This window comes from Coturnix japonica, chromosome 2 (assembly GCF_001577835.2).
Source record: "Coturnix japonica isolate 7356 chromosome 2, Coturnix japonica 2.1, whole genome shotgun sequence".
In the NCBI taxonomy this organism is placed as follows: Eukaryota; Metazoa; Chordata; class Aves; order Galliformes; family Phasianidae; genus Coturnix; species Coturnix japonica.
Window position 1 is genome coordinate 96,886,563 of NC_029517.1, and position 14,949 is coordinate 96,901,511.

The 14,949-nt window shown below is 37.6% G+C and overlaps 1 protein-coding gene across 5 annotated transcripts in view; it reads right to left on the reverse strand.

The window, feature by feature from the left end:
* NOL4 (nucleolar protein 4) overlaps positions 1 to 14,949 on the reverse strand; it is a 179,612-nt gene that overhangs the window by 127,697 nt on the left and 36,966 nt on the right. For all 5 annotated transcript variants that reach the window (XM_032442699.1, XM_015855552.2, XM_015855553.2 and 2 more), the window contains exons 3-5: positions 5,645 to 5,756; positions 5,025 to 5,137; positions 1,232 to 1,364 (exon numbers count right to left, since the gene is read on the reverse strand). In XM_032442699.1, the coding sequence (XP_032298590.1) occupies positions 1,232 to 1,364; positions 5,025 to 5,137; positions 5,645 to 5,756 (358 nt within the window). The remainder of the gene's footprint in view (positions 1 to 1,231; positions 1,365 to 5,024; positions 5,138 to 5,644; positions 5,757 to 14,949) is intronic.

Here is a 14,949-nt window from a genome sequence, read left to right on the forward strand (position 1 = left end):
AACTCTAACTTAGCAGTATTAAGTCAGACTCCAACGGCAAAGTGGACTATCTTCCCCTACTCCTAGAGTATCGCTCCTTTCGTCAACATATTTACACACATTTTGTGATAATTTAAGGACACCAAGAGAAAAAGTGGCTGTGGTTAAAATCTGACATAGGAAATTATCATAAACATCCTCCTCAAATATTTATTGATTTGTTTCTTTGTTTGTCTAGAAAGTGACACGGCAGAAGTTCCTGTCCAGAACCAGATCCTGTCAGCCTCAATGCAACACATGCATTCTTACCTACAGAACTTACAAGCTAACAACTGATGATGATGCTTTAAGTGGAAAAAATCCAGATTAACTATCAAATTCCATATATTCATGGTCCAGGAGAAATACAAGGAACACTTCTAAATTGGCACACATGTTTAAGAAATTATGGAATAACAAGTACAGAATATCAGTATGTTATATTTAATAGCAATAGAACAGATCTGCACTTTGGGTGTTGCTCACTCGTGCCACCCATGAGTCACTGTAACAGACTATACAAGACAAACCTTGTGTGAGCTCCAGACCAAGGAGAAATTTGAGTCCAAACCAGGCAACAGAGTAAAAGAATACACCTCTATCCACCTTTTGAACAAAGTAAAACTTCTGTCTCTTTCACCAACAAATCAGGTTTATGTTACAACTACAATAGAAATATTAATGTTCAGATTTATAATGCTGCTGCTTCTATTTTCTATACATCTGTTTCCCTGTTGGAGTTTGTCTTTTATAACCTTTACTCTGAATAACACATCCCAGTTCCTAGCTTTCAAACTTCTCTTACATCCTTCTTCTTTCTTCCCCAATTCAACCAGCAAAAACAACTTTCTCAGCCTTCTGGATTGCCTTGGTAAGGTTTCAGATTCATTTCCTTTTATGTCTGTATAGAATCACACTTGGTATATAAAAATAGTAAAATAATACTAAACATACAGTGGTCTAACCACTCACCTGTTGCCTAAGCAACAAATAAATTAACCTAGGGGAAAAAAAAAAAAAAAAAAAAAGGAAAGGAAAGGGGGAAAAACCAACCAGCTTCAATCTCTTCATGCTGAGACAAAGGGAACATATAGTTCAAATTGCCTAATGAAACACACTATGAAGTGAAGGACACAGCAGGTACTAAATGAAAGTACAGAATGGGAAGGAGACAAGACAATAGCACATTTTCTGTATGAAAGGAGAGCCTTACCATCCTGCTGGCCCTGGAGATTCTGAGGACTTTGCATTCTTTCTTCGAGATTTGAACTGAGGTCAGAGTTCACAGCTGACATCCTCGTAGAGTCACTCATATCAAACTCATCACTTTCTATAGAGCTTTCATCCTACAATTTGAAAGTTTCAGAGACATGTCAGAAAACACTGGATGCTGTTCACTTTATATGTGGGGCTCACTTACTCCATTTCATTTGTTCCTGGCAGAGAATATATTCATGCTAATACTTGTGTACATAAGCAAACAAGCAGAGCACATAAAGAAGAACAAAGAACATGCAGCACTTATGTGATATGTTAGTCTGACAAATGCAATTTGATCAACTGTGATGACATCCCGTTACCACAGTCGTAACTGTTTCCATAGCATTTTGTAAAACAGAGTTGTAACTGGAGACCCCACGCAAAGTCCTTGTTACTCTTAACACGGTTGAGGAGTGCTTTCCATAGTCTGTACCTGAAGTCTCTACTTTTCCTAGGCAAGGCAGGTAACCCTTTGATTTCTACTTACAGTAAAACATTTCCAGATGATCTAAGAAAAATCCACATCCAAGTTCCCTCAATATGACTTCACCCCTACATTGCTATTATATTTAAGGAAGCATCTGTGAAAATTTTGAAGACTGTTTATCATGCTCAAATGACAGTCAGTGGAAAACCAAAGTAATGAGATCACGTGAGAATCACTTGAAATTTATTCTACCTCACACGTCTTTAATATGATTAATTGATCAAGTCCAATTACCAAATCTCTACTAGAAATGATGTTAAAGCGCAAAAAGTCCCAATCAGAAATGTTGTCCCCAGTCACAAAACATTTTGAGAATTAGTCCAGCAGATGTTCACATACAAGGTTAACATGTATATAGTACATTTTTAACATCACTCACTTCAGACCCCCACATCCACTCAAGGACTAAAAATTTAGCTCTCATGAGTCTTATTCTGCAAGCTGCGGCGGCAATTCAGAAACCTACAGCAATGTATTTTCAGTAACAACTTTTCTGAAATAATTACTCCTACCAGGAATAAAAGCCACTTAAAGGATATACAGAAAAAAAAAAAAAAAAAAAAAATACAGTGTCCCCTGAGGGGACTTCTCCAATTTATATGGGGTTTTTTATTTGCTTGGTTGTTGTTGTTGAATTAAAACAAAACTATCTGGCAGAACTCTGACTATTTTTATTTGGGTTGATTACCAGAAGTAACCCAGAAAAGCAGCAACATTTTCAACTTTGTTTACTGTGTAGTTACTGTGAACTGGTTTCTACAGATGCTAACATAGTTGCTTTCTTCTGCCTAAGCAGCTGGCCCTATCAGTTCATCTTGTGGGTCTTGGTGTTGCTTCCAGCTTGCGTGGGCATTTCTCTCATTTTTGGAAGTGAAGTTCCCTGCATTCACATCTCTTGTTGAAAGTTATCCAGGAGTAAGAGAGGGACAATATATAAGGTGATACTTTTTTGCACCATCACTCCATGACAAAGTCAAATACTGAAACAAACACAGCTTGTTTCTAAAGTTGTATTAAAAAAAAAAAAAAAAAAAAAAAAGGAATGGAAGAGTGAGGGCTTCTCTTGTGGGCACTGCTTTACCTTGTCTGGACAGGGAAGGAAACACCTCAACTACAGCATGGCAAATACCAGGATTATTGCCCTTGTATGATAGCTGTGCAGAGCTGGCGGCCACCAGGCTTGTGCTCCAGACAGATGGGGTCAAGATACACACTGAGCTGGCACTGGGATTTAGCAGAAATGTAAAGAGAAACACAAATTTCTCCGGGCCTTCTGGAACACTGTGACTCTGTTGAGGCACACTGGTATTTCTCATTTGTGCCTTTTAGATTGTCCATTCTTCTTCTAGATTAAGCCTGGTTCCATTTTGTTGATGGCCTCATATGAAAAATGAATTGAGAATGAGAGAATTTGAAGACTTTCAATCGCTGAGCTGGCTTGTTGTGGCATGCAAGTTCACTCCAGTCTCAATTCCGCCCCCTCCATAAGAACAGAGATGTGACTGATGAAGCCTTGGAAACAGAGCCTTCCTACAAACCCAAGCACGATTTCAAGTGCATGAAATCTTTCTGCTTTGCACTGTAATATTTTCACTGCCATTTCTTTCTCAGTGCAACAAATATGCAGTCTGGAGCAAAAAATTAATTCTTAGCAAAACTGCTTTGAGAAAGGACATAAATGATTATTTGAGGACTTCCTTTGTGCCTGTCCTGTTGTGCCCAGGAAAACACAACATGACTGAAATGTATCAAAAACTACTTTTCTCTTGATAAAAACAGCACTGCAGATATTTCATACACAGTGAGATCAGAGCTACAAAACTGAACCAGGAAGGAAGATACCGAGTAGTGCTGCTTCCTGCTGCCCCTGTATCTCTGTGACTGGTTCATCTAGATGAAAAAACAACTTAAATATCAGTCATCAGGCCAGAAGAACTATACCAAAACATTCAGGCTATAGAGGCACTGTGGCAGATGGCCCTGATCCATCATGAGTGCCTGATCCTACTGTGGGATGAGTAACTGTCAAAGAGGGGAAGTGGGGAAACCAAAAAGTCCTTTAAACCCTAAGGCTACTACAGGGATAAAGCTTCTTACCTCCTGCTGCTTGGAATCCTGCTGTCAGATTCCCATAAAGGGGCAGCACACAGAGGGGAGACTCCATAGGAGGGAAAGAAGACCAGGCTATATTTGTGTGAAGATCTCAGTAAAGGATCTCTACCTACACCCTTCTCAATAAAATATGAAAATAAAAAATAAAAATAAATAAATAAAACGGGCAGAAGTGAGACAAAGATTCCCAGTCTATGGGATGATGAATAATTCATACCTCTCCACCAGTAGCCAACATCTACTTATTAAGAAACAAAACCTAGCTGATTCCACAGAAGTCTTGAGTCAATCAGAATCTCTGACATAATCCAGCTGCTAAGGTTGTTTTGGATGATTTTCTTTACTAAAAACAATCTTGTAGTCAGGCAGAAGGACACAGCATGTAGGATTGTTTTTTGGCTGGCACATAGCTGGGCTTCTAAGTATTTGGCAGCTCAAATGGTAAATGAACACATTTCTAGCAAAATGAGTTTATTACATATCACTTGGTAGGTGGCCTCCAATTGATGAAGTACTGCTTAAGATTCAAGAAAAATTGGAATAAATCACAGAAATTATTTTTGAAATAAAATAACTGTAATTTGACTTAAGTTGACTCCCTGAAGAAACTTAATTCTCAGCCTACTTTCTTCTTTTTCCCTTCTATTTAATTTGAAGTTTCATGAGAAAACCCTACTCTTATTCATCAATAAAGCAAGTTTTTTCCTTAAAGATTTGAACTGATGTGGCTAGGGCTTCCCACCAAAATGTGTTGTATCCTGGATACTAACATAGAGAGCGTCATGGCATTCATTTCAGCTCTAAATGTTGCTGCTTTCTAGAAGTAGAGAATGAAAGTCACTGCTGAGCATAACACTAAGGTTATACTCAGCAGCCCACTTCATCCTTTCTGGTCAATGAAAGAACACCTTCAGGTTCTTTGAAACAATAAAGCATATTACCATGGAAGGGCATTATGTCATGACATTTTCTCTCACATTGATTACATATACGCAGCCTTGGTTTGATTTCCATCATTATTGTAGCAATGAAATTACAAAGATGACATCAATATCAACTTTCAGTTCTGTTTCTTGGCTACCACAAATACAAGCATCAAAGAATATACGAGAAAAGAAAAACAAACTTAAAAGATTTCAGATTTTACCTCATCTTGCTGTGAATTTAGTAGCTGCAGCTTCATGTGTTTCATATAGGCCATAGTAATTGGCATATTGTAATCAATCATGCTGGTCACCAGTGTTGGTGGTTTTCCATTATCTGTAATAAAAACATTTATTATGCATTATATGTTCGTTGTGGAGGCTACTTCAGCCTACTTTACAGTCAAAGTCAGACAGTTATGTCATTCAGTTCTAACTTTGGCATTTTCAATTGCTTGTAGGCTGTGCAGATGGAAATCTCCTAAGGAAAAACGAAAATCAAGTTCAAAACCTGAAAAGTGATGAGTTCTATCCTAAGTGACTACAGTACATGCATCCTATCTCTTCCTTATGTTTAAGCCTTCATATAAACATTTCCATAGCAAAATAAATGATTTCCTCCGGATAAAATCATTTTTCTATCAAGGGTGCAGATGGTATTACACTCCATCCTTAAGCAAAAGCAGAAGATTCACTACCTTCCAGATTAAGTAAATTAGATGATCTGACTTATTGAACTGTTCCAGTCTACCAAATCTTTATGAACCTTCACATAAGCTAGGAAAATATCAGTGGTATTAGAAATAAAATTACTTTACATCTCACTGTTTGACACTGAAACTACCTTTATGATCTGCTCCATCTGGGTTTAAATGCATTCTTTTCTGGCACTCTGAGCAACTCATTAGAAATCGTGTCACCGCTTCTCTCGGTAGGAAGGCATAGGTCTCTGAAATCTGAAATGAATAACAAAATATAGGTGTTATTATATAAGCTGATTCAACATGATTTAAAAGAACTGATCATTATGTTTCCAAATAAGGCATATTTTCATATACTGCCAGGAAGCACAATGAAAGCATGTTCTGCATACTATGTAGGATTTCAAGAAACATCTGCCTACTTTTCATCTAATGGCTAATGACAAAATTTCACTTATATCACTGGAACTTCATTTTCTGCTTATAGGTTTTTTTACAATTTCTTTTCTGGAAAAAGATTCATGCATAAATGGCATCCCATAGAGGACTATTTAAAAAAATAAATAAAATCACAACCACAACCTTTTACTTATAACTAATAAGGGAAAAAAAATGCTTATCTTGCATGCTCTATTAGTATTGATTTTAACAACATGTAGACAGGCACAGAAGCCTGTGTAAGAGTGACAATGACACTCTCTTTGCAGTTCTAACTCTGCATTTGAAATTTTGGTGAAGATATTCTCAAAAAGCTTGTAATTTTGTATTTCAGGGTGAATTAATTATTGACAGTTATAGAATTTAGGATTCATTCAAATTTAGAGATTCTGCTTCACCTGGAGATTCCTTCCAACAGCAGATTTTGGTTGTCTCCTTTCAGCGCAATTATTCCTTCTAACCACATATTCAATGTTTTAGATAAGTATTATTATTATTACTTTTTTTTCTTTATTTTTTTCTTCAAGGGAAGAGGAAGAATGTATTTCTGTGTTTAAAAACTGCATTTTTCCCGCTTCCCCAGCAGGGTTATATATATATCTTTATAGACATTTTTGCCTTGCTGAAAAGAACTTGGAGGAGATGGTGCCAAGTTGAAAATGAGCCAATAGCATACTCTGATAACAGATAAAATAAAACTGATTACATTAAACATATGGCCAACAGATCAAGAAAAGTTAATGCACCTCTTAGTTCTAGTAAGATAGCAGCTGGAATACTGTGCCTGGTTTGCCACTCCACTGTTCAAGAAGGCATCTGAGAAGTCTGAGTGGCAGGTCAGGAAAAATCACCTGATTTGCACTTATATACCTTTACTTTAAAACCTGCTGCAGGATTCAATTTCCTATCAAGAGGCTATGTTGATCAAAGTCCAGACAGGAAGTTCAGAAACATGGAGACAGGATGTAGGAAAGTATGCATATGGAAAGGACAAAATACTTTCTTTAAATGTGTGTAAATTGAATTTAACATCAAATGTTATGCATATAATTCAGGTTTCTCACAAGGATGCTAAGATGAGGGCAAATGGCCTGTTTTATCTCGTAGACATTCCTTCTTGACTGCTTGTTACACTTCCTAAAGTTACACTTCCTAAAACTCCATGAACGAAAAGACTCTACCACTGACGATATCAGCTTTGTCTATAAATACATAGAAAATTATGCATTGCAAAATAAGAATGTGAATTATAACATTCTGTTAACGCTACACTGTTTATTGCTGCCGGGTTTTTTATACAACATAAATCTTATTGGGGGGGGCAGAAAATTGGATTATTATAGAAGCAAAATTTGTTCTGTGTTGAGAATTGGTAGAGATTTTCTCTGGGCCTGAAACAGTTTATCTGAAAATGAAGGCAGTAACTGAAACTCTTTTTAAATGGGTAATCCTACCAGAAAAGTTATTTCAGATAATTTTCCTGTTTTTTATACCACTGAACAAATGTTCATTTACCTTCCTAGATTCAGAAATATTGCTCATTTGCAGTCCCTGTGGAATATAAAATGAATTGTAATAAATAATTATTAATAATTATAATAAGTTATTATATAATAAATATAAAAAGAATTCTATAAAATGATTAAAATCAGCTAGAACTTACCATTAAGAAAATTGGTAAGTGCATGTATGCAACAACCTCTCTCTCATAACATTTAACACATTTAGCACTGTATTGAAATTAATGGAGCTTGCCCATGGATTCATTAGTTACCTGCATTTGATAGGAACGCTCCATTTATTCCAATCAAACACCTCTGTCAAAATTCCAGATCTGTTCAAACAAGACCAAAATTCTCCCTGGAAAGCAAGTGAGCTAAGTCCCAGATTCAATAGGTATGCTCCACTGACTATAAGGGAGCCAGGTTTTGTAGCTAAATTTATCCACATGGCAGATGCTTGTGTCTCCAACTTCCCACTGCAACACAGTTTTAAGGATGCCCTTCCGTAAATAACATCAGTTTTCACCAACTTCCTCCCCTGTTTACTTTGTAATTTGAATTAATCACTTACAGGCCAAGATTTCAGCTTGTTTAAATTGGCATAACACAAGAGACTCACAACTTTCTTTACAAAGATCTCTTCAATTTTCAGTGCCAGAAAGGCTTTTTTAAAAACATCCCTCACACCTCAGTAATGCAGACTCCCTTTTGCTTTTCTCAGTGAAGAAGAGCTTCTCTACTTCATGAGATGAGGATAATGGCTTGCTAGCTCTGGCCTTGCTCTGAAGCAGCTGGCTTAACACCACCAGTGTCCTAAAAGCTCTCTAACCAAATCAGCACAAAGCTGAACACAAAATCCTGTATTTTACCCCTCAGTCAAGCTTAATGCCTGTGCTCAAATTTGGGCTTACGTACAAGCTGGCTTGCAAGTATTTCAGAATAAAACCTGTAGACCTATGACACTTCGTAACTAACTATATAGAAATACCTCAATGGTCTGACTTCATTTAAAAAAAATGTTTTTCTATCCTCTATTCTATCTGAAAGAAAGCAACAGTGAGTCAGACCTCACAGATGCAGTAAGTTCTCACTGCCTTCAATGGCAATGTTCTTCTCAAGGCCATTAACTAACAAAAACTACAGCCAGACCATTTCATTTAATGATGCCCTGCAATCAAAGAACAGTACTGTATTGCAATTCCATCTTAAAAAATAATAATAAAAATAAAATAAAATAAAATAAAATAAAATAAAATAAAATAAAATAAAATTTTAAGAAAAAAAGGTCAGAAAAGTGAATTGAATTAAACTGAATTGGGAGATACTACGATTTACACCCACGCACTTATGGTGCATATTTTTTTGTATGATTTACAGGAAACTGGTCATGTATACACCTCTATCAATAAGATATATCATACTGATAGAATATCCCAGAATTCATCTTATTAGCCATATTGATAATATATTCCAGAGCGCACCCAAAGAGGGAAATATGACTTGGATTTCATTAAAAACAATATATATATATATATATATATATATTTCAAATGTGCTACATTAAAGTAGCTTTATGTGATTCCTTACTCCTACAGATGGTTTTATTATTATGTCTTCTGTTCTTTTGTAGGAACACTTTATCTTGTATCTGGATGTATTGCATGCCATGTACAAACCAGAAAATAAGAACATTCTAGCAGGTCAGCATTTAGGTGATGAGTGCTAGATACAGCTACTACAGTTGAACGCTTTTTACATTGTAAATGGAAAAATACTCAAAGAAGAAACTAGACATTAAGCTAGGAGTGTTACAATATTGTGTTCAGTTTACCTCCAGAAGTCACCGTCCATGAAAACCTACATATATTTTTGTTGTAACTCTGAACACAGAAGGAAATAGAAACTGAGTTGACATCAATGGCTTATGAGTCAACATTTTTATAATTTTAATCTACTGCACATGAAATGTCTACAGTATAGTAGATTTTGACAAGGAACCATAAAATCATTAAGGTTGGGAAAACCACTAAGATTCCCCAGTCCAACCATGAGCCCATCCCCACCATGCCCACTAACCACCTCCCTCAGTGCCACATCCACACGGTTTGTGAACACCTCCAGGGATTGTGATTCCACCACTCCCTGGGCAGCCGGTTCCAATACCTCACCACTTTTTCTGAGAATTTTTTCCTAACCTGAACCTTCCCAGCACAATTTAAGGCCGTTACCTCTTGTCCTATTTCTAGTTAACTGGGAAAACTGGCCAACTCCCACCTCACTACATGTGGGGGAACCATAGCATCCCCCAGAGGACATACGTCAACCCTTTCAAAATATCATCCAACAGCAAAAGCCTTCTAAATCTGGAATTAGTCTACATGCTGTCTATTGGATCCCATGCAAAACTACAAGAGGGAATTAATCCAGTATCTGATCATATAATCTGATTCATATTGGAGCTAAGTGAAGTATGCCCTAACTACCCATGAGAACAACATCGCCTTCCCATTGCATCACTTCAGGCAGAGAAAATGGGCAAAGTGAACTTCACATTCCCCAGTGTTCAGATGATTTAAGTGCAGGATGTTGTGATGATATAGCTTTCAGAGTTCCATTTTATTTGGTAAATTAACAAGCACTAAATTGAAGGCAGATTTTAGAACACATATGGCAAAGTAGGAAAGACAAGTGTGAGGAGAGAAAGTGAAATATTGCAAGTGAACCTATTAACCCCTAAAGAATTAACACAGAGAATGTATGTGTAGTCTGGAAGACACGATGTGTCAGATACGAGAGAATTTTTGTTGTGCATGTATATGGTTTTAATTAAGGATGATGGGGAAAGGGGAGATAATCCAAAGAAAAATTGAAAGAGGTGAGAGAGACACGTAGGGAGAAGAAAATGACAGTCTGTCCTGGGCCAACAGCCATCAAACCAGGTGGCAGAAATTGGTTTCTTGATGACAGGAGTGCAAGCCAGACAAGGAAAGTCCTTTCCTCACTTCAGCAAGAGGTCAGGATGGAAGGCTGACGTAGGAAAGCATATATATTATTACTGAGAGTTTTATCAAGAGCTCTCTACCCTGTTATATTGAGGAAAATGTTTTTCTCTTTCATATCCAACTTTACCTTCACAGCTCCTCTTCCTCCCTACATAACAGGACTATCCTTCTGAGAGGGAGGGAATGCAGAGCATCTGTTATCTGGTTCCCTGCCAGGGCACTCAAAACTTGCCCTTGGGGGAAAAAAAGAAAAAAGAAATAAAGAAAGAAAAAGCAGAAACAAGACAGAAGGACAAAAGTGCATAGGGCTTGGATGTTTCACCTTGCACAAAGGACTGGTGCAGATACGAGTATGTTAGTGTGTTAAGACCCTGCACATGCCTCATATTCTTCTTCTTCCCCAAGCACAGTTTTGCCTGGATAGAGACCAGCTAGGCTGCAAACTTTCTTAATTCTACTTGATCGAGGAAGTTGTACTGGAAGGAAATGATATTATTCATAATGTGACCTGTCAAAAAATTCTTCCCAGGGAAAACACGTTCAGTGTGGTGCTTTGAGGGGACTTGCAAACACATTCTTGATTCGAGAGGAGGAAAAAGTCACTTTATGTTTTACAATTCGAAGAATATTTTTCTTAGTTTGACAGAACAACATCTATTAATGCAAGAAATGGATGAAGAACAGGACTCCAGATATTCCCCACACCTAATAGACTCCCGTTTTTCCTCATATGTTGTATATTTATGTACTATGTTTCTGATGAGTCTTGCCTCTAGCTACTTTCCCTTGACACATCAATATGTCCCACAAGTTTTACAAGCCTACTTCTCTTCCAGCTCATCATTCTACTACTCTTTCTTCATTCATGGACTGGGAATTTTATTAACCAACCCATTTCTCCTGAAACCTTTGCTCACAACTCAGGTTCATTGCTGCAGTGTTTCAAGACATTGCTCTGTGGCAATGTAGGCTCAACAGGCAGATCATTATTCACATGTAAAATATTCAAGCACATGGTATTTCAAGAGTTTAAGGTGGCTTCAAGACCTATGCAATCTGTTCTCAAGTAGACACTTAATTACAGGAAACACTCTCCAGATGTAATACACAAAGGTGAGGCATTTACTCTTCATATTTTATTGTTTAAATGTTATAAATACATACATACATATGTATGTATGTATATATGTGTGTGTATATTAAGAATAACAAAGGAAAATAAAATCTATTCTTAAAAACAGGGTTCAACCACTAAATTTGACTTAACTGTATGCAGAGCTGGGCCTGAGAAAAGGCAGAGATTTTCTTCCACAGACTCATTAGTGCCATATCAATTTCTTGAAAATTTAATGAGGCACCTTTTTTCTCCCAGTTTGCACAAAATTACAAAGAGATTTTGTGACTTTTGCAATGCACTGTTCCTGAAGCAATAACTTCTCCCATTTGCTCCCACCTTCTATATACCCCTCAACACTTGAATTTAAATTTCATATACAGCTGAGTGGTTGAAATCAAGATATGTATCTCAACAAAGGCACAGAGAAGCTAGTCATGCATTTGCTGCATGTCTGTCCCATTAAGCTGTACCAGTTCTTCTCCTGAACACTTCAGTCCTGTGTGTCCCTGTCTCCAGTTTGGTACAGCAGCTCGAATCTTAGAGCCTGATGTCTACACACATCCAAACAGACCTATAGGACATGGAGAGAAATATACTATCTCAAAGCAAAGCAGAGCCACCCCTCTGGGGATCATCTGCACTTCTTTCTGGCTGCTCAGGTAACTCTTTTAGGCCACACATCATTCCTCCATCTGTGGAGCTTGGCTTCCTAGAGAACCAGGGGGAAAACAGGAAGGGCAGGCACTTGTTTGGGCACAACTGCTGTCCTTGGCACCAAGGAACACACTCCTTTCCCACTGACCGGCCAACTGTCCTCCTGCTGAGTCAGCGGCTTGGCCTGACCTGTTGTCCTGTATCCTGCCTTGTAAGGGAATCTTCTCCCTCAAAGCCCTCCTGTTTGTGAACTTCCTTGGGAACCGTAGAACTAATCAAAATTATAAACACTGTATTAGGTAGTCCTTCAATCTGATGAATTTCAGTACTGAAACACTGTGGATATAATTTAAAGGTATGACAACTTCTGGTTTCATTTCATGTGTCTAAGTCATGCCTTTTTTTACTAGTATAAGTCTACCTACAAGTACAGCTATGCTGGCAAGGAACATAGCCTATCAATCTTATATTGTATACAAGTCAAGCACTTGAAATAAGCATGAAACCTGCTAGTTAAATGGGAAGTTCTCTCTTTTGTAAGTACATTCAAGGTTACTCTACCAAATTATCCACACAGAATTTGTATGGTTTCCTTCTCAAGTGTAAGTGTGCAGAGAAGAATAAAATGGGAACTTATTCTAATCTTGAATATTGAAGCACAGATGCTTTAACTAATGCGTAGGAACTGTGCCAAGAAAACTTAAAGTTTCAGTTTGGTACATTGCTGTACCATGAAAATGTAAAAGTTCTCTAAAAATATGCTGCTCTTTTAAAATTACCAAGCACCATATCCTATGTACCTTCCTGTGCAGCACCTCCATAGAAATCAAGGAGAAATCAGTTGCAAAAGCACTATTCATTATTAACATAAACAACTCACTAAAGATTATAGAATTGGTAATTTAGTCTGTAAGTTGCTGTGAACATATTTTTAGAGAGAAGTAAGAATGTCTTTGAGTACTCCAGCAACACTATAAGGGACACTATCAGAAATGAAAAAGGCTCTACCAATTCCAAATTTGTTACTCCATATAAATGCCAACAGTGGTTAATTAAATTACTTCTGACAATATCATTACTTGTCTAACCATGCTTGAATACCATTCAAAGTCCTGAATAAAGCAGTTTTTCAACTGAAAATAGTGACTCATGCATATGTAAGCATATTAATTACTCAAAATTACTATATTGCAGTCCTTAGAACTGTGCCACGTATTTTTTTTAGAAATAATCGGGTATGAAATATTTATGGATTACAAAAGTTTAGCAGTTTTTACCAAAAATGTGGCTTTCTTCCCATCATTTTTCTGTTGAGACATTCTAGTTGTCCCATCTGAGAGCAAAAGCAATGTGATCATGACATGTAAGGGACTATGAATTACACATAGCAATTCATAGAACCACAGAATCACAGAATGGCTTGGGTTGGAAGGGACTCCAAAGATCATAAGTTCCAACCCCACCTGCCACAGGCAGGGTTGCCAGCTGCTAGATTAAGATCAGGTTGCCCAGGGTCCCATCCAACATGGCCTTAAACACCTCTAGAGACAGGGTATCCACAGCCTCCCTGGGCAACATGTTCTAGCACCTTACCATTCTCTCAGTAAAATACTCCCCCCTGACATCTAATCTAAATCTCCCTTCCTTTAGTTTAAATCCATTACCCCTTCTCCTATCACTGCTTACCTATGTAAAAAGTTTATTTCCCTCATGTTTATAAACTCCCTATAAATACTGGATGGCTGCAATGGGTCTTCTCATATCTTTCTCTTCTCCAGGCTGAACAAGTCCAGTTCACTCAGCCTATCTTCATAGGAGATGTGCTCCAGCCTTTGTGGCCTTCCTCTGGACCCTTCCAGCAGCTTCACATCTTTCCTGTATTTGCCCCACACATGGACACAGATGGGGCCTCATGAGGGCAGAATAGAGGGCTACAATCACTACCCGCATCCTGCTGGCCACCCCTCTTCTGATGAAACCCCTGATACCATTGACTTTTCCAGGCTGCAAGTGCACACTTCTGGCTCATTTTAAGTTTTTCATGAACCAGAATCCCTAAGTCCTTCCCAGACAGGCCATTCTCCAGGATTTATTTTCCCAACTTGTATACATATCTGGGATTACCTCAACCCCAGTGCAAAACGTTGCAGTTAGCTTTATTGAACCTCGTTCAATTCACAAGAGCCCATCTTTCAAGTTTATCAAGGTTCTTCTGGATGGCATCCATTCCTTCTTTTGTATCAGCTGCAATTGTATCAGGTGAAGCACCATCCCTGTAAAAATTGTTCACTCAAACTATCTGCTGAATGCTTATGCATAATATATACATTCACAGAAGTCAAGGATGATTCACTTTTGACTTGTGAATAAAGAAGCAAGACTAAATTAATCATGTTTCCAATTCACTTAATAAAATTAAGATCTGCCAAAGTACTTCTGTTTGATTTATAAAGCTCTTAGGGTATCGTTTTTACAAGATTATTACTCAAGACGCTACCTCTTTCCTGCTGCTTCATCACAGAAGGAGATACTGTGTGGTTTTCTGGAACAGACTGACACTACTGCATATCGTTTTTAGTGAGAGTATTTTCATTGACAGGGCCAGTAAAGCAGCGTGTGTTCCTCCAGTTATTCTGGAAGAGTTGGAGGCTTATTTATTTAGCCTAATCCTTGTCTTGGGACAGACAGCAAGAATTGAGATTAGTTTGTTCTGGAGTCTTCTTTTCTTTCTTTTT